At 42.1% G+C, this 25,286-nt stretch overlaps 2 protein-coding genes and 1 long non-coding RNA gene across 3 annotated transcripts in view; all 3 read right to left on the reverse strand.

Moving 5' to 3' along the window:
- The window catches only part of LOC105905315 (Na(+)/H(+) exchanger beta-like), a 12,442-nt gene extending 5,160 nt beyond the window's left edge, over positions 1–7,282 (reverse strand). Inside the window, exons 1-3 of the mRNA XM_031586126.2 lie at positions 6,531–7,282; positions 4,741–5,201; positions 233–483 (exon numbers count right to left, since the gene is read on the reverse strand). Coding sequence (XP_031441986.1) covers positions 233–483; positions 4,741–5,201; positions 6,531–6,831 — 1,013 coding nt within the window. The 5' untranslated portion in view covers positions 6,832–7,282. The remainder of the gene's footprint in view (positions 1–232; positions 484–4,740; positions 5,202–6,530) is intronic.
- Positions 7,283–10,617: 3,335 nt separating this feature from the next.
- On the reverse strand, positions 10,618–13,656 carry LOC116224963. The gene is made up of 3 exons (XR_004165823.2): positions 13,542–13,656; positions 12,241–12,329; positions 10,618–11,659 (listed from the first exon to the last, which is right to left on the reverse strand). It is a non-coding gene; the product is annotated as an uncharacterized LOC116224963 (long non-coding RNA).
- A 2,015-nt stretch (positions 13,657–15,671) lies between these two features.
- Positions 15,672–25,251, reverse strand: LOC105905314 (cilia- and flagella-associated protein 69). Its single transcript, XM_031586060.2, has 23 exons — positions 24,854–25,251; positions 24,699–24,761; positions 24,497–24,562; positions 23,947–24,056; positions 23,697–23,773; positions 23,529–23,621; positions 22,978–23,136; positions 22,502–22,679; positions 22,097–22,220; positions 21,958–22,006; positions 21,560–21,681; positions 21,045–21,267; positions 20,572–20,736; positions 20,141–20,253; positions 19,606–19,724; positions 19,260–19,341; positions 18,860–19,052; positions 18,510–18,647; positions 18,223–18,299; positions 17,775–17,972; positions 17,340–17,426; positions 16,864–16,974; positions 15,672–16,145 (listed from the first exon to the last, which is right to left on the reverse strand). The coding sequence occupies exons 1-23, from the start codon at positions 24,977–24,979 to the stop codon at positions 15,969–15,971; spliced, it is 2,850 nt and encodes a 949-aa protein (XP_031441920.1). The 5' UTR covers positions 24,980–25,251; the 3' UTR covers positions 15,672–15,968.
- Between the last annotated feature and the right edge of the window lie 35 nt (positions 25,252–25,286).

Raw genomic sequence — 25,286 nt, forward strand, 5'->3', positions numbered from 1 at the left:
TCCTCTCTTGTTTGTGATGAATGAATGAATGAATGAATGAATGAATGGATGGAAGAACTTCCATGAATTTCTGCTACACCATTTTCAAATGCTATACTACAGTGTGACCTTGTGAGTTAAACACCATAAGGCACTTCAATAAAATACATTGTTATATTTTCACCCCTTCTAACATGTATGAATGTATCTGTATATGAATTTAGCATAGCACGGAGAGAGAATGCAAACGTACGACATGATGCCGGACAGATGGAACACCTCGGCTGACAGGTAGGCCATGTAACTGTAGAGGAAGACGAAGAGCGGCTCGATGACACGCGTGTGCGAGGTGAAGCGCGAGGTGAACGCCCCCAGGACCCCGTAGATGGCGCCCACCAGGATGCCGCCCAGCGACACCACCAGGAAGCAGACAACACCCAGACAGGCGTCCGCCAGGGTCACCATTCCTGCGTTGGAAAACTCCTCAAACAGATGGTAGAGGACCTGGAACAGACAAAAGACTAAGAGATGCCCTACAGAGGTCCTATCTGGAACCTCCACACCACAGTGACAGGGGTCATCAGGGGTCATCAGGGCCTAGTGCTCTACATGAGCCATTTTTGTTGCCATACCAACATGCCGCCTCAGGTCATTCTCACGGCTTCTCTGCACCATTATGACATAAAGGGTTTTGTTTCTATGTACATTCACTTGGATTCTAGTACTTAGTTCTATAGTTCCATTCAACCTCCACACAGTGACTCACAGACCTCCTGTACAACAGTGACATGATAAACAAATCAACTGTACAATTATTCCCTGTCTGGAAAAGGTTTTCAGTATCTTACAAGAGTAAGAGTTACAAGAGTTAAACTGTCAGGCTGAGCAGAGACAATAAAATCACATTTAATGGACTGAGTGGAGAGATAATCAATCATATATTTTCCTGTGGGGAAAACAGAGGTGCTTTCTTGCTCATTTATATCTGCTTTATCTACATAACCTATCGAACTTCCACAATAACAGCCACATTATCGAGTCAACTTTGTCATCGCCTAAACTGGCAGGTACAGAAGGACACTCCAGAGAAACTCCTCTGGCTATAATCTGGGCAGCCTCGTCAACTTCATCAGACATAATCTGACACAGGTCAGATTTGCATCTACAAGGATCGCGTTCATTCACCCAGCCCCACTGGGTGCTATAACAGACAAGTGCTGTGTCACGTTTAATGAGTAATCGATCGTGGCCGTAAGCTTGGTTCACCCTGGCTGACTCTACAGTGGCCCAGCTGGTGCGCGTGGGTGATTAATCCATAAATTAAACACAGCATAAAGCAGCATTACTCCAGCACGGAAACCCTCTGAATGGGTTTTGCTACAGACTGTACATACATACAGACATCCTGTACATAGGCGTCTAATGCAAGTCAACAACTACTACAGCATCTAAATCAACAACAATGGTCGTATGTGACAAGATATATACAGTCATGGACAAAAATATTGGCACCCCTGCACTTCTGTCAGATAATGTACCACTTCTCCCAGAAAATTGTTGCAATTACAAATGTTTTGGTATTTACATGTTGATTTCTATTTTTTGCATTGGAACAACTCAAAAAAGCAGACAAGAAAAGCCAAATTTGACATGATTCCACACAAATCTCCAAAAGTGGACCGGACAAAATTATTGGCACCCTTTCAAAATTGTAAGAAATAATTGTAATTCAAGCATGTAATGCTCCTTTAATTTGTATTTAAACTCACCTGTGGCAAGTCACAGATGCTGGTAACATATAAATCACATTTGCAACCAGTTAAAATGGAGCAAAGTTGACTCAACCTTTGTGTTGTGGGTCTGTGTATACCACACTGAGCATGGACAAAAGAAAGAAGAGCAAAGAATTGTCTGGGGGTTTGAGAACCAAAATTGTAGAAAAGCATGGACAATCTCAAGGCTACAAGTCCATCGTCGGAGATCTTAATGTTCCTGTGTCCACTGTGCTCAGTGTCATCAAGAAGTTTACAGCCCATGGCATTGTCACTAACCTCCCTGGATGTGGAAGGAAGAGAAAAATTGATGACAGAATGCAACAAAGGATTGTTCGAATGGTGGATAAAAAAACCTAGAACAACTCCAAAACAAATTCAAGCTGTCCTGCAGACACAGGGTACAACAGTGTCAGCTCGCACTATCCGTCGCCTTTTGAATGAAATGGGATGCTATAGTAGGAGACCTAGGAGGTCCCCACTGCTGACACAGAGACATAAAAAAGCCAGACTGGAGTTTGCCAAAACCTTCCTGGGGAAGCCAAAATCATTCTGAGAGAACGTCCTGTGGACAGATGAGACCAAAGTAGAGCTTTTTGGTAAAGCAGTTTACAGACAACAAAATGAGGCCTTCAAAGAAAAGAACACGGTCCCTACAGTCAAACATGGTGGAGGTGGACCAATGTTTTTGGGTTGCTTTGCTGCTTCTGGAACCCAATGCCTTGACTGTGTGCATGGTATCATGAAATCTGAGGACTACCAAAGAATTTTTGGGCGCAATGTAGGGCCCAGTGTCAGAAGCTGGGTCTCCGTCAGTGGTCATGGGTCTTCCAGCAGGACAATGACCCATAGCACATTTCAAAAAGCACCCAGAAAAGGTTAAGACAAAGCACTGGAGAGTTCTGAAGTGGCCGAGATGAGTCCAGATCTTAATCCCATAGCACACCTGTGGCATGATCTCAAAACAACAGTTGAGAGAAGGCACCCTTCAAATGTGAGAGACCTGGAGCAGTTGGAAAAAGAAGAGTGGTCCAAAATTCCAGTAGAGAGTTGTAAGACAGTCATTCATGGTTACAGGAACGATTGATTTCAGTTATTTTTTCCAAAAGGTATGCTACCAAATATTAAGTTGAGGGTGCCAATAATTTTTTCCAGTCCATTTTTGGAGTTTTGTGTGGAATCAAGTCAGATTTGGCATTTTTTCTCAGATTTTTTGAAGTGCAGGGGTGCCAATATTTTTGTCCATGACTGTATAAGGCCTGTAGCTGCTCAGCTGTGGCATTGGTAACACAACAGTGGAGGGCGGAAGACACCTCTACTTCCATACAAAGGCAATGGGGGGGGATATCCTGATCTCATAATTGAAAAAGGGTCTGTTGTTGATCAGGACACATGCTCATCTCCCGAATTACATTGATAAAGGATACAGATGGATCCTTTCAACTCTGTTGCTTCTAATATCTCTTGAGATGCCATCATTACTGTTTAGAGCTGTGGTTAGCAAAACCCGCACTTTCTAAACCTCCATTCTAAAATCTCTAGCGATTATGTCACATTGATAAAGATGACATCATTGTTAAGGCACTTGTTAAGTTTCTATTAGCTTTGAAGATGTGCCCTGGTGTTAATTTGGGTATAAAGGTCAGTTCAGATCGAAGATTCGCTACGAGACCAGCTGCAACTACTTTAAACTTGTCGCAACAAAGCGTTAATACCTGAGGGTTCTGACCGCTGGGACATCCCACAACAGCAACAACGTTTCCGTAAACAACGCATTTGTTAAATTTACACCCCTCATTGTAGTCAGATGAGAATTAGCTGACTGGTTAGTTCGTCAGAAAAGTTATGCAACTACCTGACATGTCAACAGTCAGTTGAATTACATTTGCTTTTGAGACTATGTTAGCATACGCTTTTTGACTAATGTTGTACAAACACTAGTGTTCTTCAAACCAAGAAGGCTAATCGGCGGTCTCTCCTCTGACCAAAACACTGCCATGTCTTGACGGGGTGATAACAGCCGTGAGGTACAACCGTTCTAAAACCGTGCAACTGCGATATGACACTGCAGCTTGTCTCTGCGACGTTCTACAACGGTCTCGTCTTGTCGCGAATCTTTGATGTGAATTGGCCTGAAGAATCATAGACTTCTCTGAACTAGTCCAGCAGATCAAACGTTGTTAAGCTACTCTCCCCTTCCATGCATGGATGCATTCTCATTAAGGGTAAACTAGGCTGAAATGGCGGTATCCACTCCCACATGGCCAGATAAACTTATTCCGTCCCGCTCCCGCAAAATAATGTGCGTCTAACTATGTCAATATTTTGTCCCGCTCCCAACCGCAAAATCTCGCAGGTGGACGTTCAGAGAGGATGGACTTTTCAGTCCCGCTAAAGCCTGATCCCATGAAAGTGTGCCATGCCTAAAAACAACCAATCATCTTGCTCCTGTTAATGTAAAACATTAATTATTTCCTGCTGTTCTCCTGCAAACACGAATAACGTTCTGTAGCTTAAGGACAGAAAAATCTACTTTTATTTCATTTTATCCATATATTTCTATGATATATTTAGTCCCACTCCTACATCTGTTTCTTCCCACCCGCACCCTGCAATCAAAATGAATCCCGCCCTGGAAGTCTGGGACCCGCGGGAGTCATGCATGCCCCTAGTTAGAGCTACCCTCCCTCATTTGGCATCTTTGGTTGAATACTCACATTGACTTGTCCTTCCCTGTGCCACACTCCTTGCCAACTATTCCCTTTATCACATTCCCTGCCAAGTAGCCACTCCGGTTATTGCATCACAGCCCATACACCTCACCACTCTAAAAGTTCCCTCATTCCCATGTTAACAGTCATTGAGTAGCCTAATGTCTTAACTTTTGAATTCCTGTTTACTAACTACACTTTCAGGAAACGGTGAGATACATATTTGACTGGTTTGGACCATTAGCTCACCCGGATGTTCAGTAAGGAGGCACACTCACCACAGTGACGGCATCATTGAGCAGTGACTCTCCAAACACGATGATGTGCAGTAGCTCATTGATGTGGATCTCTTCAAACACAGCCAGCACCGCTACCGGATCCACCGCCGACACGATGGAGCCAAACAGCAGGCATGCCAGTAGGCCGACTTCCTTCAGCTCCCCGCCCTCCGCCTGGCACACTCCATACAGCACCATACCCGTAAAGGCGGCGTTCCACAGCGTCCCTATCACGGCGAACATCAGGATGGTGCCCACGTTCTCGGAGAAGGCGCGGATGGGCAGGAAGTAGCCGGCGTCCAGGATGATGGGCGGCAGCAGGCATAGGAAGAAGAGCTTGGAGTCGAGGACGGGCGGGTTCTCACCCACCAGCTTCATGAGGCCGCCCACCAGCAGACCCACCACGATGAGTAGGCAGCTCTCTGGAACCACGGCGGACAGCCGTGGGACCAGGTGGAAGCCTGATGGGGAGGAGGAAGAGCAGCGATGACAAAAGACTGGTTAACACAGGAGGGGGTGGGGGTGGGGGGTCTTGATGATGGAGTCATTACAGAGCTGAGTGAAGACAGAACTAATGGGACGTAATGGAACATAATGGGAGACCACAAAAAACCTAATTAGACATTAAAGCAGCAATAAGGAGTTCTGTTACAAAACTAGCAAGCTAACTACCTAAAAGGCATGCAAAAACCTTGCAAACACCACCAACAGCCCAGCTTGTCAACACACTAACTGGTGTCTTTTGGCAGTATAGCTGGCAGTGTCATGCTGTGAAAGCTTTTCTTCCATTTTTGCGGGATATTCCAGCCCGTTACACAGAACTACATATGGCATATCCTGGATGGCTAGTGGGAAAGACACCGGTGTTTATCTGTCCTTAACATGACTATGCTATCAAAATGAATTTGAGGATGGTACCAAAACTAGTTGCCTATAAAACCATACCTTAAAAAGTGTCAAATTGTTGCATAGTGTTACTTTAAGACCTATGTGAGAAAGCCCACTATGTAGTGTAGGAGAAAGAGAAGGGGGATCTACGCTCAGGGACTACACAGAATAGATGTGGGACCATGCAAAAACCATTACAAGCAGTGTGGCATGTTTACAAATTGCAGTCTTTCTGGGGCGCACCCTAACAGTTTGATAAGATGTTTTATCTGTGTTGAGGGGTTTCGGTGCATGGCTGCACTGGGCATTCACTGAAGTACGCAACCAGCGCTTATGTGTATCTTTTTGCCACTCTTATCAGGCAAAACACCAGGCACACCACCCAGATAAGCCCCTAAGGCCAATGCATTTAGTAGCCAAATAGATCAGGAAAATGCCAACTTAGACAAAAGAAAGACAGGTCCCTGATATGAAAAAGCCTGAAACTAAATCACAAGCCTGTAAGAGAATCTGAAAGTTTTGGACTTGTCAAATATCGGATACCAATGTTTCCTCATTACACTTCAGTGTCAACTTATTTAAAAAAACTGTAAAACCTTGAGGACTAACAGTATTACACACCAACACACTCGGTCCCAAGGATGGTGAAAACGTGCACCTTTAGTGCATAATAATTACGCATAGCAATGAATATTTGACTAATTTCAAATTTCAAATGTGCATTCTACTTCAAACGGGCGCACTCATCAGAACTTTATGAAGTGCAATGGTAACGTTATTTTTTAATAAGCTTCACGACGACGTGACGTAATGCGTGACGATAAGGAAATTAACAGCCTACAAAGCCCACATTATCAGCAATGTTACAACAATCACCAAGGAAAAAAACTGAATTCACTTACCTAATTTCATTAATGAAGCAAGTAATATCCATAAGGATATCTCGAAGGGCATCCGAACATAATCATAATTGACTGAGAGGACTGGAAAAGCCTTTTTCGTATGATGACTTGTGCCGTTAGTTTTGGAATCGGTGTGAAGAGTCGTGCCATTTCCCTGGCCGGTACCGGCGGCGGATGCAGCCGGGGAGCTTGCCGCCGCGGAGCTTGCCATGACAGACAGAATTAATACCACCACAAGGAGACTCCATCTCAGCCCCGGAGAATGGTGTGGACTGCCGGCACCTCCTAAAAGCGCTGGCATCGCAACGACTCTGGAAGTTGAACTTAGTTCTTCATTCTAACCAACACGATAAAGATGCGTATGGTACAGCACTGTTGGGCGGAAATCACCGACCCACTGGAACAGGTGCAGCCGCGCTCTTTTACGCACATCGATCGACGTAGAATGAGTCTGTCTGGCGGTTGGCTCGATGAGTGGGTCAGAAAACGTCAACGCTACAGAGTCCTCATGCTGAAAAAGACTGTGGTTGACCCCACAGACTCAAAGATAAGCTCAGTATACATTTTGTCTCTTTACAAAAAAATAATTAGATGACATAAAACCGTGCCACCTATATAAGCACAACATTTTATCTGTCCACTCGCCGTCTCCTGACCTATAGGATATATTGTATTTTAGGTCGACTATATATAACTTTCTACAGGTTTAAGATGGCGAGAGAAAGTTTATTTTAAAAAGTAACGTCACCAGATAAAATTATACTTTTTGCCATTATCATGGCCTGTATATCGTCAGGTTTAAAATAACGTGAGAAGCGTGAGCGCATACAGTGACACCTACTGGATAGGAGCTTCCAACCCAACACATACCATATTGTGTCCAATATTCCACTCGACAGTTTTGTATTCAAGCATGTGGTTATCACAGGCAGTAAGGCGTTTTCTTACCACCAAGTAGAACGATATAATATTCCGCCTAATACTATTTGAGTCACTACCCGATGACGTGGTGGTGATGTTGGTGATGATGATGACAATGATGATGTATACAGTACCAATATTTACCGCCAGACGTCGGTAGAGATCTACTTACTTTAACTTTTAATGAAAGCAAACGGACAATTGAGTTCAAAAGCCCTAGCTGTCACGGTTATCCATTTAATCAGTCGCTTAACAGGTGACATGGATGACAGGACCGTACCATTATCTACTATGAGATGTCTAATGCTTTTGAAAGGAGTTGATGCTTTATGAAGTTTATGTATAGTTTTGACAATTATGTTTTTTTTTAATATGCAGGCCCTAACCATTATCTTGTAACTTCCCTAATATGCAGCATGTCATTCTCTAAACATCTCCAACAGTGAAGACTCTGTGGTTCTCACAGATTACTCAGTACATTTGAAATGAATATTTGCAGATTGTCAGACATGCATATCATCCATGTCACCTTGTCATGTCATTTAAGCACCCTCTGCTGAAGGTGTGTTTGTGTGTACCAATTTACATATGAGTGAGTGGAGGGAATGTGACGCATAGCGATCAGTAGTGGGGAATGCAGATTAAACAAACATGTTTGACTAGTGACAGACAGTGGCCTGGAGTGAGATGTGAGGGGTCTGTTTCCTTTCCTGTACAGCTCACGTTTTTGGCGCCACAGATGGTGGGATTTGTCCCTGGAGCCGGACTTCCTGTTCGGCTCTCCGCTTTTCATTATGCACAACAGGCGCTTGAGTCTCTGCCTAACCAAACATTACTCATTCACACACTAATGGGACTTCACAGATGAACACACACTGGATGACAAGGGTGGGAAGATGGCCACGTTCAAAACCGTCCATGCAGTTCAGAAGCGCTCCACAACTGACTGGGACTGTGCATAATAAAATTGAACCTTCCATTGCTGCCTACATAATATGAAACATGATTGTAAATTTATATTGCAATAGTTTGTATGCATTTGACCATATGGAAAGGTGCTATACTGCATTAATGTGCTCAGAGCTTATTAAATAATAGGGAGGAGTTTATTTACGTTTGTGGAGCTTTTATGATATGCCAACTTTGACAAGGGAAGAGTAACATATCCAGGAGGTTAGGATATAACCACCAATAAATGCCGGGATTCCTGCAGGGAAATTATTGCTTTTGCCCATAGTGAAAGTATATTTTCTAAATTAAAATTTGGCGGGAGAAGAACCAATGGATTAAGAATAAAAATGCACTGAAAGTAAGAACTTGTTGAATACTCTGTTCCCCCAGTAACCTGAATTCCAAACATCCACCCAGTTAGTGCTGCAGTGAGGACCGTCCCAAGCATTCCTGGTGATCTCCCATGGTGGCTCTGTGTGTCCAGGCATGTGTAACAGGAATGGATGGGCCAGGGCTTACCTCCAATCAGATCTTCCCTCTGGTTTTTCAAGACAATATGTGCATGTTTTGTTACTGTAGTGTGTGTGGAAAGGGGTGAAACTAGCATCCAATCCCGTTACAACCACCCTCAACCTGTTGTCACCATCAATACATTAGTTCACTTGAGAGACGAGTAATGCACAAACAAACGAAACGAAAAGGTATTTTTCACAATTTTAGAGATATTTTTGAAGACATGTCTATGGACACATTCCTGATTTTAATATATATATACATTTCTATTCTATATTATAAAATATTCTATATTATATATAGATATATTTCTTTGAGGGGCAGTGATAATAATAATGATGTTTTAAGACTCAATGACCAGTTTCTTCTTTTTTTTCAAGGATTTTGTAACTTTTTGAAACTCAGCTATAACTATATAAAACTACAGAGCCTCATGAGGAAACTGACTGCACCTCAGAGAATAAATAATAATATTAATAATAATAATAATAATAAATGCTTCACATAGTTGAAACTGAGGAACCATGTCGTCATTAACTATTGAGGAATGCCTGTTTGAGTTACTGAGATCCTTGATTGGGGACTTGCTGCAGGTAAATCACAAGAAGAGGCCAACAGACACAGGCAGTGGACATCATACCAAAACAACTCTGTCATTTTTGTGTCAGGAGTCCCATGTAGTGTTTTGTTCTGTGTAACAGCAGTTAGACAAAGAGGCAGATGCATGGGGTTGATGGGGACCTGACCAGACCAGGCCTAGGTAATACGGATCATATTTGCAATAGGTCAGACTGGAGAGGTTTGTTTGTTCTTTTGTCACAGTGTTATTCTATGATGCTATGTTACATTCCTGCACTTTTTTTTTCTATTTCTTATGTAAAATAGTATTTATTGTTACACTTGGTCTCTATTGCTCGTAGCTTGGCTATTCTCTCCCTTGTACGTCGCTTTGGACAAAAGTGTTTGCTAAATGACTAAATGTAAATGTAATGGTTCATTCTTTTGATATCATCAATATTTTTTTGTATCAAACCTCATTAGTTCACAAATGAAGAAAACTGTGAGAAGAGTTGTGCAGAGTTGTAACTGGTATGGTAGGTTTGAGATTCAGCTCAATGTTGAAAACAGCAATAGAAAAACAAACATCTATGTAATGGACCTGTGTGAAAATTAAATGCACTATTATGAATTGTAATCTATTACACCCATGTAGATGCACACACACACAAAACGAAGGCAAAGCCTGAGGTGTATTTCTGAGTGTCAGGCCCTGGCTCCCTCACGCAGCCAACCCGGCCTCAGGAAGACATATAACTGTACTGCTTTTAAACATTACTTCCACATGAATGAACCCTTTCAGACAGTGCTGCCATCCATTCAAGAGACAATATGAGTCCCTGCGACACCCCCTCACATCAGTGCCCAAACACAACACCCCTGCAGTGTTCATATGGAGTTACATAAGCGCTTCAAAGAGCTTCCATTAGAGAGAGGTTGATATGATCATGTAACTCCTCCATCATACAGGACTAGCCAACACTGCCCCTGGTTTTATAATGAAATATACAAGCAACAATATGGGGCAACAATATGGACCCTGATACTGAATTACCCACCGTCAGGCCTGATACATAGGAAGATGGACTAAAAGAATTGGACATCAGTATGCTCAGTTTTGCTTAACAAAATCATAGCGACAGAATTCAATTTTGAAGAAAACTTTATTCACAGTTTAAAAACAGTACGGCGCACAGTATTAAGTTTCATTCCGTCTACTCGTGCTATCCTTATGAATTTGACTATGTAAGTGGTGAATGCTTATCATGACAGTGTGAGGACTTAAGTATTGAAGATCTATTGTAGAAGTCTTATATTATTATTTTAATGTGATAAACTATGGCTTGTTATTGTTATGTATGTGGTGAGAAAACTGGTGACAGAATGTTTATATGTCAAGTATCATCAGAGAGTTGATCTCATGCATAGAGACATCTCCATGTTAAAGCAACAGACAGAACAAACATCTTTCACAGGAGTAGGACTTTCACTTTTCCTTCAAAACACTTTTCAAGAACCTCATCTCTGTTTACACACATCTTAGCACCAGCTTCATTATTCCCCAACATACACATTCCAACTCAAACATACAAAAAACACGGAAAGTCATCCATCAAGCTTCATATTCATTGTCAGGTACACTCCTTCACATTAGTCATGTAAATGATCAAGTTTCTCCTTTTTTTCGTTTAGTTTATGGTGACAATGTTACTTTTTAAATGTCAGCATTAAGTGCTAGTGGTGTGTGTGTTACCTAAACATTAAACATTGTTAAATGAGGTCACATGTTTTAAACACGAACACTGACACACCACCTTCTCATCAGTTGGGCTAGTCGAAGATATAAAAAGATGAAAAAATGAAAAAGTAGGAGTTAGACAAAGTGGTCCTGTATGAAATTCCAGGTAGGGCAATCATCCACGCCAGTTTGGGGTATTTATTTCACAGAATCTGGCACCAGGTCTGAGTTCTGGAAATGCCCTATGGTCTGGTAGGCATGGTGAGGTGTCCTCTAGTGGCCTTCGGGGGGCGCTGTCTCAGGCCACAGGCTCCTTCAGGTGGACCCTTTCAGCCATCTGCCGGGCGCTGTAGCAGGACATGCCTAATCCCAGCGTGGCCATCGTCATAGCGATGTGGTTGACAGGGCGAGTCTGTGGCTGCATCTGCAGTTCACCAGAGACTTGCCGCTGAGGTGAGACACACACACACACACATACACACACACATACAGACACACACCACATGTAAACAAATGAGTGAACACACATGGCACACAAAAACAAAAAAGTATTTTTATGAAGACGCAGGGTGATCTAAAATACACAGAAGTCAACGCAACTTCTTCAGGTCAGTCACAGGGGAAATTCATATAAGCAGGCATCTTTATATAATCAAGACTAGCCATGAAATTTTAATGCTCAGAGATGGGGAGGAACAGTACAGGCGTGTCACGTGTGTCCTGCACCACTCTGCTGCCTATGCGCTCATTCTCATCTTAAAGGGACACAGGGGTTTGACATGTTGACATATCTACAATGTAGACATGTAGACTTCCCCTGTGATGACCAGAGTAGCATATAAAACAAACCTAATTTAAACAGAATTTACAGATATAATTGTAGTATTATATAAATGTATTGCGATCTACTGTTCTTCCATCAAGATTAGCTGAATAGTCATCTAATTGATATAATCTAGCTGTACCATAACAATACAACAAATGCACACTGCTTTTGAGAAATATAGAGTAAGTAAAATGTCCACAAACCTGCAGGAGACGGAAGTATCCCGGAGTCAGTCTTCCTAGTCTGATGATCATGGTTGCGGTATATCTCACAGATTGACTCCACAGCCGGCCTGCAGGGCACAACAATAACATTTCTTCAATTTAAGCGAAGCATTTAGATGGCCCTAGAGCTTCCTGTGCAGGGAAGCACTTTGTGTGCGGTCTCCCAGCAGAGGTGGCGAGCTCGTCTCTCTAACGAGCTTTAATGAGTTGTAATCTAATCCGGACTAATCTACAACATAATCCTGATAATCCCAGAGAAAAAGTTATAGGCTCAACAAAGCACCAAATGCTTCCAAAACACTTTTATACGGTCTGTCTGTCCACTAATCAACATGTTGATTGTGTCAAAGCTCAAACCCTTCTAATAATATCCTTTACACGGTGACGTATCAATAACGGCATTATCTTATTTGTACCATGCAGACATGAGCAAGTCAAACTATGACACTATGACCACAGAATCCTGCTGATTCATCCTTATTCATTCAACCAAAAGGTAAAAGTGCAGAAAAACATCATCAGGATCTGACTTTAAGACAGGACAATCTTCCCAAATTACAACTTTAAAATCAAATGGACTCATTTAAAGATAATGTTAGTCCTAATAAAGAAATCATCTTAACATAATACTTGCAAAGTAATGACGAAAAAAAGAAAATTGTCTGTGTTGTAATTAATTAACGTATAATCCCACAGTCTAACTAAAGTAACCAAGACAAGGACAATAGGTTGAGTCAGAGCATACTGGAAAACACCAAATCACTACAGGAACACACAGAGAGAGAGACACAAAGACTCTATTTAGATTAATCATAGGCTAGGGGACTTCCACACAGGATGGTGCCTCATGATTTTCATTTAATAGCCAAAAATAAAACAACACATGGAGGTCTACTCCCTCCATAACGAATGCAAGGAATCTGAAACTAGATCCTGTCAAGAAACAAAGCCTAAACTTTCTGCTTTTTCAACGGATCAGGATTATAAATACAAAGAAACCGTTTTTCTGTAAAACTTCCTAATCTATTCACCTGAAAAAAATTTCAGTATTTCTAGGAATCCAATGTTTCCCTGAAACACACTGAAAGGTTAAATCAGGGCTTCAGCTTCATTCTAAACTAGAAACCCGGCTGAAATCTCCTTACTAACTACTACTCACAGCAACAGAGGAAGGAATGTAAACCGTAAAACTGCACAGAAACTCATCGATCCAATTAAGTATCACAAAGTGAGGATCTAGCCTTTAGATCTAAACCTGTGAGACTAGCAGCTGGACTCACCTTCCTCCTGCCTGAGGAGGGAAGACTGAAAGCATCCAGCACGAGCAAGAGACCACCACACTCTGAGGAGAGACACCCTGAAACTCCCTACCCCTAACACTGCCTCACTGTGTGTCTGTGTGTGCCTGTGTGCGTGTGTGTGTGTGCGCCTGTGTGTGTGCCTGTGTGTGTGTGTGTGCCTGTGTGTGTGCGCCTGTGTGTGTGCGCCTGTGTGTGTGCTGGTGTGTGTGTGTGCCTGTGTGTGTGTGCCTGTGTGTGTGTGTGTGTGTGCGCCTGTGTGTACCTTTCAACTAGTGGACACAGACACACTTTCACATACACTCACCGAGCTGCACGCACACAGTCTGTCAGATATGATTTTGTCATCCAGTGAACAGAGACCGGGGAGAGAGCAAGGGAGAGTGTGTGTGCGCACACGTTTCACTGTGTGTGTGTGTGTGTGTGTGTGTGTGTGTGTGTGTGTGTGTGTGTGTGTGTGTGTGTGTGTGTGTGTCTGTGTCTGTGTCTGTGTCTGTGTGTGTGTGTGTGTGCACAAGTTTCACTGTGCATTATGGTGCACGCTTGACAGAGCAAGTGTGTTAATACACTGCAGTGTGTTACGCAACTCAACGCCACTCCTTCCATCACTTACAAAATGCCCCCGCCCAATGCCTCACGTCACATGTGTGGCATGTATGATGCTGAAACCATATCTAATGTTGTGTCATTGACCTAATTAGACCCACATTGAATGAATGTGGCCAAAGCCACGCAACATGTACTGCGGGCATGCTCTTCACTGGACAATGTTTCTGACATTGTTTTGCTGTTACGTAAAACCATTTCTATTTCAAATGAAGCTTTATGTAATTCCCAGGGCAGTGAGCATGTATCTGGAAAGAGAATTCAGATTATTAAAAGAAGATCTTTAGTTTACAAGGGTACAGAGAACAGCTGAATTGAACTGGCAGCCACAAAACAACACAACAAAAATGAATTACTGTGGATAATGTATTCCTGTGTTGTGGCTTGGAAGAAATTTGGATCAAATAACGTATTTTTGTCAATGATAACGATGAATCACTATAAACACTAAAGATGCCTATCTTACAAAAAATAAATGTATGTAGCATCCGTCATGCCTATGACAGAAGACGGCACTGATCTTCAAAACATAAACAGTAATATTGGAGAAACTACATAATCAAATAACTCTACAGCTCAATGTGAAACAACAACAATCGTTTGAGAATAATTCATAAATAAATAATTTAAATAATAGGAGATAGAAATGCTCTCTCTCCAGTCTGTACCTCTGCGGATCAGTGGGACTTGCAAAATGGCACGTATGGATATTACGCAATTGCTACCCATTGTTGGGTTGTCATCTTGTATTGACAATTAGACAGTGACTTACAAGATACATTCGTGTGAAAAGGCTTAGGAAACAACTACTAAACTACAAAAAAAAAACTACTTACCTACAATTGGCGTTGGAATTCTTGTAAATTCTTCTTGTAAATATTTAAGAAAGCGCAAGGAATCCCTGTTGGGCGGAAGTAGAGGGGGTGTAACAGCTACTAGACTCTAGGGTATTTAGGGCTATACGTTTTCTGTCACATGAACTCAACAACCCAAGCGGGTTCTCTTGGTATATGCTACACCGTGCAGAGCCATAGCCGGGGGGAGGGGCGGTTAGACGATGATAGTGTCGGGGTCGTTAGAATTACCCAAAAATAAAAGAAGCCCCATGTAAAATGTGACATATGAGTGACATAAAACAATTATAGTTCCATACTGGGGGTGCCACTTTCTCTCCATGACCTGACTATGTCCCTGGATGAAGGTAAAAATTAGTGTGTACATCTACAGCTGGCTTGATTCAACTTTCAGTAACAAGCACCAGAGTACAATCGAGTTCATCGAGATTAAGAAGTCCTAAAACTGAATATTTTAGATAACAAATTATAGCAAAGGCCTAAATCCTTCTTGTTAACATATAGACATAAAGCTGTCCTTGTGGGAGTGAGGTCCACGAAGATAAAAGTTACCCAACATGAGAAAATTAGTGATCAAAACCCATTCACAGATTCAACTACAACAAAACAACAACAAAAACAACAACACCAACAAAAAACAAAACCCCAAGTGTTTGATTAATGCATTTTATGAAGTACAGAGTAACACAGAATAAATAGAGTACTCTGTGCCGTGTTAACCCAGGCAAATCTAGCTCTTGTGAAATACATTTTTTAACAATAAATGTCCTGAGTGTTCATGAATATACTACCATAATATTATATATCTACCATATCTATGCATTTAACCAAAACGTTTGCAACATTTGCCTTTACAATGGTATGTATTTAATCTTTGCCTGTACAGAATATGCATGTGTTGATTTCACACTCAGTAAGAAATGGTTTATGGTAGAAAAAGAGGTGATCTTTATTGAACAGTGACAGCGTTGAGGTGCTCCAGGTCTTGTGCGGTGGCTTGGGGGAGTTTCCTCAGGGCCCCCCCCTGTATGGGGACCCTGGCGAGGGCTAGATCTGTGCTGGCCAGGGGCCCTCCGGTCAGGTGTGCAGGGGTACTCTCTACTGCCATCACCCGGCCACAGAATGCCTACAATACACACACACACACACACACACACACACACACACACACACACACACACACACACACACACACAGGCACACGCACAAACACAAACACACACACAGTTATGTATGCAAGTGCACACATACACCGGCAAAGAGAGAGAGGGACAGAGAGAAAAAAGGAGGAATAGGTCAACAGATTGCTGCCTGAGGTTTCAGGGGGAAACAGACCTACATAGCCACGCTGTGTCACACACAGCCACACTGTGCTAAAAAATAACATTAACATACTGTATACAAGTAACATTTTGCAACATAGACCCTCCCACTGACACAAAGACATACAATTACAGCAGTGTATGCCGTAATGACGACGTAACACCACAGACTCCCAGACAGATAAACGACGCGTCCATGATAAAGGCTCTCTGTGTTGGCCACGCAGCTTAAGGCCATGCCTGGTGGCTCACTACTGGCACGCAGTCATGACTTACAGTATGAATGAAAGGTCATCATTGTTTTTACTGGTTAAGTGGGAAATAATGTCTTTATTTTAATAGCTATATCGCAACATCTCAGAGAGAAATCTTCAAAATTCTTCTAATCAATGTGATATCTTTGTTATGTTATTTTTGTGCAGGTTTGTCACAACAGGTTGTCAGTCACACCAGTCATGTTGTGATCATGTGACCATGTAACTAGGCCGTGACACTACAGAACTGCTTTCATTTTGTACTCACTGTGGTCTGCAGCCCAGGGATATGGGTGTGGTGGTAAAGGGTGCCACTGTCCCTTCCCTTTGCCTTTAAGCGTGACGACTCAATGGACTTCTCCTGATGCTTCTTGCACTCCTGACAGAATGACAGCAATCACAAAGATTTTACACAATAATCCAATTTTTGTTTTTTTTTGGTAACACTGACACACTTGTATACCATTTTTCAATATCATTTTGGCCACAATCATTAGTAGACCTCCATAGTCACAACAATGAATAATTCAGACTTAAGTGGGTCAATCAGTCTCTCAATAGTATAATAGCAGCCTCTTGTATGTATAAGAGCACATCTTTTCATCTTTTTCACATCATGCATGAACTGAATGTTACTGGACATAAATGGAGTACCTTTAACATCTTGTTTATCTTGTTGAAAATATTCCTTTAAAATCACAAAAAGCACATCTCATGCATAAACTGAATGTTACTGGACTGTACCTTTAAAATCTTGTAGTCTGATGTCTTTGCCACAAAGTGCTCCCAGGACTTGGCTGTAAGTTCCTGCTGTTTGTGATTTGATCTCATCTGTTATGTGAAACAAAGCATAACTTTTAAAAATGAAAGCCCCATTCTAATGTTAAGATGATGACCTCAACGAGACTCTCAAGGAGGAATGAGATGTGATGCTCCTTCATTGAATGAACAAAGAAGAATCTTAAAAGCAGAGGAGTTATTGCTTCTTACTTACCTCATACACTTGATTGAGAAACTGACAAGCACAAGCTGTCATATCTAATAATGCACTGTGCCTTCATGAAGTTATCAAGAACAATATAGTCAACTATCAAAACAACAGTGTATGTACTTGGCAAGACTTGACGACATAGAGAACAGTGGGACTCAGAAGGGTCCTCACCATCATCCTGTCCTCACCTCTGCGTACATCTCCTTCTCCTTCTGAGTATCTTCCTCCCCCTGTCTCTGCAGGATGGCAGTCTGCTGCTCCGCCACTCTCTTTGCTGTGTCCTCCGTTGCCTGGGAGATGGTCTCCAAGGCCTCTGCGTCTGGGGTAACTGGCCGCACGCCATCAAGTGCCAGCTCACGTGAGATCTCCTCCCAGATCTCGCCCGTCTACAAACCCGGTCATGGACACGTGTACACACACACAGGCACGCACACGCACACACACACACACACACACACACACACACACACACACATAAAAATACACAAGCACAAAACACAGGAGTAATAAATACACTGGATTTAGCTCCTGGGATATCAGCAGCAGTATTGAAGAGATCTATGGAACTCCTCCCATAACATGCCCATCTACTCACACACAGACCTCTCATCTAATATACAGCATGATGGCCTTTACCTTAAAATCCAAATATCTGCTGACAATGCTTAGAGTGATGAAGTCTTCTGTCGTCAGTCCAGGGAGGTCCTCAAAACCTGATTCATTATACAGATAACAGACACACACACACAAACACACACACACACACACACACACACACACACAGAGAGAGACAACAAAACACATTTAGTATTGCCTTGGCAAAAAAACAAAGCAAATCTAAAAAAGTATCTAGTGTGCGTGGCATTTTAAAATATATTTTTGATAGATAAGTTAGATGAATATTCATGTATAAATAGACGCACCCAGTTTGCAGAAGAAGCCGTAGATCTTACAGCGCTGGTTCTCCGCCACGTCCACCACCGCGGCGCTAGGGGTGTGTGCCGGAGTGGAAACCTGCGCCTGCTCCTCCTGGTGAGCGTGCACCAGGGGCCGGACGGGGTCTGCCGGAGACAAATGTGTAATGTGTTTCCTCTGGTGAAATAAGGATGTGATTTTTCAGCCTGTGGGTATAAGTATGTAGTGATGGGATACAATCCTGCATAGTACTGCACATCTCAGTACACATTCACTGCCTCCCCTGTGTGTCTGCATGACTTGCATGAGCTTCTCTCTCACACATGTGACACCTCTACGCGTCTTGTTCTAAGCATACCTGCGATCTGGCCGTGCTGATCACGCTGCACCCCCAGCATCTCCTCCTCCTGCCTCCAGAGCTGAAGCAGCAGGTGGGGGGCGCTCGCGCCTCCTGGGCCCCGCCAGCCGTGCACGTGGGTCAGTGCTTTGGGGTTGTCACACAGCTCCAGCAACGCCCCCAACACCACGCCGTGCAGCGTCATCGGGCTGGACTTAAGGCGAAAATACATTTACATTATGCAAAGAAACATGGACACATATTTCCAAATATATAATAATTTGAAAGTATTTCCAAATATCCATCTGTGTAAAAATCAAATGTGAGCCAATCCACAAATCTAACTGTTAACTCATTAATTAATGTTATACAATTTGAATTACATAGTATGTTTGATATTTTACAGAATCATTTCACTTACATGAATGAGATCAAAAAGAAGGAAAACCCCTTCTTTCTCCAGAAACACGTCCTCATTGGTAAAACACCCAATGATACAGGACCTGTATATATTGAAAGATGGAACGTTAAATATAAAGTAGAATATAAAGTATAAATATAAGTATAAATATAAAGTAGAATATAAAGTATAAATATAAGTATAAATACATATTAAGTATAAAGTCAATATAAGTATAAATATAAAGTAGAATATAAAGTATAAATATAAGTATAAATATATATCAAGTATAAATATAAAGTAAATATAAAGTTAAATATAAAGTAGCCAAATGTAGCTGTTGACCCAGCAGAATGTGTCTACTCACCAAACACAGTCCACAGTGGAGAGGATGAGCCTGCTGTGGCCCATGCCACTGTAAAACTTGGCTGGGTTCATCTTCAGAAAACGGATAGTCATGTCCACTCCTTCAGTGCCAAAGAGTTCCTGTGGCATAAAGACGTCTGCAGTTTCTACTTCTCTCTTTGGATAACTGGGTCATTGGATAATATTCATTATTGAACAAAATATCTGCTAGAACTGGTGGCAAAGATTTAAAGGTATGTAGTGTTACCGCAAAAAAAATTGAAAGGATCTTTTCATTCTAGTCATGCTCGTCCCATTGTGCTCGTACAATTATGACTACAAAGAAGAAGGCTTTTCCAGACACATTTAAATGGAGACATATTTAACAATCTGATTTCACCTTACAGCTACAAATGAAACTGTATTTCATAACTATTCCTTTGCTTAGAATAAAACCGAATTAAGGTCTGGCACACAGGACATGTAAACTCATGAATGCACTCTATGCATATAATCAAACAAAGATGAACATTAGCCCCAGCCAGAGTCACAGTTACCTTCCTGTGTAGGTCACTCTCACAGAGTGTAGACAGGATGAGCTGGAGGTCAACTTTGATCTCCAGGGTAACCGCATCCTCATCATCAGGACCACCCAGCTGCATCAGCAGCCCTGCAGGTGATAAAATGAGTGTGTAGATGGGGACATGCCATAGCTACAGTAACGTCTTCATGTTGGTGCAACTGGTTGTTGAAGTACAGTATCTGCTAATAGAGAACCTGGAGGCAGTGAATTTTAAACTCTTTTAAATCTTGCATTGATCTTTGCCTAACTGTCACATCTTTGAGATTTCCTCTATCAACAAAACTTTCAGTTTTTTTTTATTCATTTGAAAAATTGTACAGCTTGACAAAAATTGTACACAGTTTGACAAAAATTGGACACAATTGGACCAAGTGAGCATTGAGCATTGAGCAGTATGCATCTTACCTAATAATAGGCTTATTGCTCCTTGGTCACAGAGGTCCTGGTTAACTGTCAGGTTGGCAAGCGACACCATGGATCTCAGGAGACGCACACTATAGCGCAGCTGAGCCTTCTTACTGCCCCTTCCTCCGGTACCATGGAAACTGTGGCCCTGGCCGAAGTAAGCATCTGAGAGACGGAAAGCAGCGGAGGAAACAGCAATTACTTCCTGTTCTCAGAGGCAGTGTGTTATTTGTGTTAGCATTAAAAATCATGTCCTGAGCACAGTTGTTTAAGATGATTTCTTCCAGACAGATTAGAGCTAGCTAGCAATCATACGACAAACTGACAGCCAGACTGACTAAAAAGACTAAACGACATTACAGTACACACACACACACACACACACGCACACACACACACACACACACACACACACACACACACAAACACTTCTACAGACACTACAACCATCTTTTATTATTGGGCTTTGTCACCTTGTTGAACACACCACTCCAGCAGCATAAGTAAGCAGGTGTTGGCCTGGCAGGTCATGTACTCCTCCAGCATCAGTGGAGCCACGGTGGCAAGGGTGGCCAGAGCCTGCAGCTGCAGCTCCTCCTGCTGGACCGGAGTCCAACTGCGGCCACTGGACTGAATTGTGTCGGGGGGTTTCACCAAGTACATCAACGCCAGCATGACTTTACCCTCTCTAAAAAGCTGTTAAAAGACCAGAGGTTTACGTACATAAATACACATAGACATAACAAAAAAACAAAAAAAAAAAAAACTCCAGTGGCATTAATTCCCAGTGCCACAAGCTTACTCCAGCTTATAAAGAATGTGATTACCCTTGCTATCACACACAAGCACACAATTATCAATCAGAAATGACACACAACCCCCTTGACATTACCACAACACTTTGTTCAGCTAGCATCTAATGATGGAAATTATTTCGAGAACAGGTCATTGTTTGAACTTAGATAACCTCCGACGAAGCTGAGCTCACCTGCACAGAGGATAAATCTTGTGACATCACAACCACTATGTTCAGCAGCAGCTTTTTCATCTCAAAGTCTTCATTGTTGAAGGTCAACTTGAGGTTACGGGTGAGGGGATTATGGCTCTTCACTAAAAAAAAAGGATCACCACTTGGAATGTATAATTACCTATAGCAGCACTATGTTATATGTTTTTTTATGAGCAACTACTTTTGGTAACATCTTCAAATTAATTTTAATGGAATATGGCCATGTGATGGACAAATAAACACACCAAGCTTTTATGAATGGCAACTGGGCTGTTGGTGGTGTTTGTAAGGTTTCTGCATGTTTTTAAGGTAGGTAGCTCGCTAGAACAAAAATATTTCTTTATGTTAAGAGAAGTCCTGCGGGGGAAAACACTCACTTTCTGGATAGGTAGCGAAAAGGATGAGTTGCCGGGCAAACCCACTCTCCTGGAAAACAAAACAACGAGACATGATTACAAGACACGCCCTTGTACAGAATTAGACAAGCAGACGCTGCTTCAATTGTGCAACCCTTACAATGAGTGGTGCTTTGGGATTCTCTGCAATTAGAGTTGTTATGACCAGAAGATCATTTCTTAGCTGGTGGTCATAGTTTCTATAGCCGTGTTGGAGCTGGCTTAGAAAGGCCTCTTTCAGGCACCTGTAAGTAAAATAGGGCAGATTAGTACACAGATTCATTGACCGATAGATGATCAGATAGATTGATGTGTATTTAGACATATAGAATGATAGACATGTGTGTGTGTGTGTGTGTGTGTGTGTGTGTGTGTGTGTGTATGTGTGTGTGTGTGTATGTGTGTGTGTGTGTGTGTGTGTGTGTGTGTGTGTGTGTGTGTGTGTGTGTGTGTGCAGATCTACTGACAGACTGACAGACTGACAGACTGGCTTGACTGACTAGATAACTGACTGACTGATACTAACAGGATACTGTCCATGTTGCTGAGCTGGTCAGTGAGCTCCTGGGAGCAGCCCCTCTCCAGCAGGTTCCACAGTATCTCAGAGGAGCGGAACAGCACCTGGCCAGACGGGTCCGGCTCGTTCATGTGGAGGCATATCTTCTGAGCAGCTTGGGCCTTCAGCATCAACTCACAGTTCACCTCTGCAGCAGAATTACCCAAGGAAAGACAGCATAGGTACACAACATAACACACACACACACACACACACACACACACACACACACACACACACACACACAAAGGTTAAGGTAATTCCCACAGAAGCTATTTCTAACTTGAGAGGCATCAGTTAGGTGTTTCGATGTGTGTGTGTGTGTGTGTGTATGTGTGTGTGTGTGTGTGTGTGTGTGTGTGTGTGTGTGTGTGTATGTGTGTGTGTGAATGTGTGTGTGTGTGTGGGTGTGTGTGTTTGCGTGTGTGTGTGATGAGGGCAGGTACCAGAGGTGCAGGAGAGGACCTGCAGAGTATGGAGCAGCTGCAGACGATTGGCCAGCTGGTCTTCCAGCAGGACCAGGGACAGGACCAGCGTCTCTGCCACCCCACTCTGCTCCAGCAGCTGCAGCCTGGAGCTCAAACTCAACGGCTGCAGTCCTGTACCTGTGACACAACACAGCAAAACATCACTGGAAAATATCCAGTCAAATATCCAGTCAAATATCCAGTTTGCTCTCTGCAAAAATATACACATGCATTGTGTCCTTCAGCATTCTTTCAAAACAAATCATCCGGATGATATGTCACTGTTCTGCATATCCTGTCAGCATAAAGTCATTAATTAAAGTTAACTTAACATCAGCAGGGTTTCTAATCTTTGCTGTGAATAAGATGACTCTAAGAAATCCCAAGTATTGGGAATAGAACTGACCAAACAAAACTCTACGGCTGTTTATTTAAAAAAAAAAAACTCTGTCCAACTCTATGATATTATATGATTTTGTGGGGCTCTTCGGTTAGCCTACATTTTATGAGGCAGTTCATACAATCCAAACCTGGTGGCTTAGTCTTCGCAGAGTTGCAAAAGGATGAAATGGAGGCACAGATCTGCAGTCTGACATCAGCGTTTGGCACTCTCATCAGGTAACCTGTGACAAGTGACAGTGTATAACACAAAGCCTTCATGGATGCACTCTTTTAGAAAACAACAAATGTTTCCTTACCAAGTTGAGAGAGTGACTGCTTTGCAATATCTGTGTATTTCACCTCATCTGAAGTCTTCTCTTTCAGGAAAGGTAGTCTAAAAGAGAAACAGATGATATGAAATAGAATTGATAGTGAGCTACTTTCCTAAACACATGACTCGCCTGCCCTAACATACACTACAAAAACAGGACCTATTCCGCACTACTTGACTATGGATATTTTCACATCTTTCCTAACTGTTGTACAGAATTAAAAGCCAATTCTTACCCACATATCTTAAGTAACTCATATAATATAGAGGTGTATTCCGGGTGGTCTTTGGACTTCTCTGCGCAGATACCTACGATTTTGAAGATGCTTTCAAGATCTCTCAAAAGCTTCAAATGATCACATTAGGGAAAAAGTACTGTGAAATGCAAACACAGGAACTTCTTTGATGCACAGCAGTTAGATATTACATTTTCTGTAAACACAAAAAGGTCAAACAGACTATGGGGACCAAACAGCACTCTACGATGGCTGACATTTTCTCTCTCAGATGATGATTAAGCTGATTGTGGAAAAGGATGGTGCTGATGTTGGTGGAGTTATGGGTAATTGGGGTCTTGGGATTTGCAGCTGTCCCATACTGACTCTCTTAGGATCTAATAGAGTTCAAAGACTAAGGTTGAATGTGAATTTCCATCTTCAAACACCAACATAAAAAAGCATTTTAATTAAACTTGACATGTCAACCTAACACCTAATATTTGATATGCTCTGTACAGAGACAAATCCGAAACACAAACACCCAGCCTAATTTTTCAATTAAGGATACAAATCCTTTTTGATATGTCTTCACCAACTTCTTCAAAGTGAATAAATGTCTGTCTTTTAAAGAGACCTGAAAGAAACCAAATATGTTACTGAGATTGAGGGACAGGTGAGTTTTAGTCCAAGCGTATACTTTGTATGGATCGTGCATGAATCAAATACAGCTCAAGTTGTTCAACAAAAAATATTTCTTGGGTATTACTCACGGTTAAAGGATCCGTGAGGAGACGTAACACGCGATTCAGGTCAGATGGTTTAACGCTTGTTATCTATGAATGCAAACAACGATCAAATGAATATCACAAGGCACACAAAGTAGGTTCTTGTCTAATTATGTGATAGCTTACACTAGTTACTTTACCTCGCCTTTGCCCTTAGCACTGATCGTGTGGTTGACCACAGGAATTCCAGGCTTCCGCGAGTGTGTTTTAGATACTCTTGCCATAGCATGAGAACTTTTCGTGATCCGAGTTTCTGATGCAAGCATAATGACAAGTCCGCCGCCCTGGTGAAGACAGTAGATGAGTATGAATTTCTTTAAAGAAGATAATCTAATTTATCAGTAATTGTCGTTCATCTGTGAAAAATATGGGTTGCCCACGACGTTCTACTCATATATGACACGATTTGTCTACATATTTCTAATGTTCATATCGATAGCCCTCTTGGGCCCCGCCTATCTACACGCTTAACGATCTCCATGGTTACAACTATCTACTACAGCAAGTGAAACAGTTCATAACGCGTTTTCATTGGATTAGGGTCAACAGTACGTGTTGCCCAACTCCGCCTTT

The sequence above is a fragment of the Clupea harengus genome, chromosome 19, assembly GCF_900700415.2.
Source record: "Clupea harengus chromosome 19, Ch_v2.0.2, whole genome shotgun sequence".
Classification (NCBI taxonomy): Eukaryota; Metazoa; Chordata; class Actinopteri; order Clupeiformes; family Clupeidae; genus Clupea; species Clupea harengus.

Bases quoted from the DNA above. Each gene is read 5' to 3' on its own strand.
- LOC105905314 (XM_031586060.2), bottom strand. From the start codon at position 24,979: ATGCTTGCATCAGAAACTCGGATCACGAAAAGTTCTCATGCTATGGCA. The intron at 22,221-22,501 runs GTTAGTATCAGT...TTTTACTTACAG, and splicing joins AGCAACATGGACAGTATCCT to GTGCCTGAAAGAGGCCTTTC. The intron at 17,973-18,222 runs GTAAAGGCCATC...CCGGGTTTGTAG, and splicing joins GCAGATATTTGGATTTTAAG to ACGGGCGAGATCTGGGAGGA.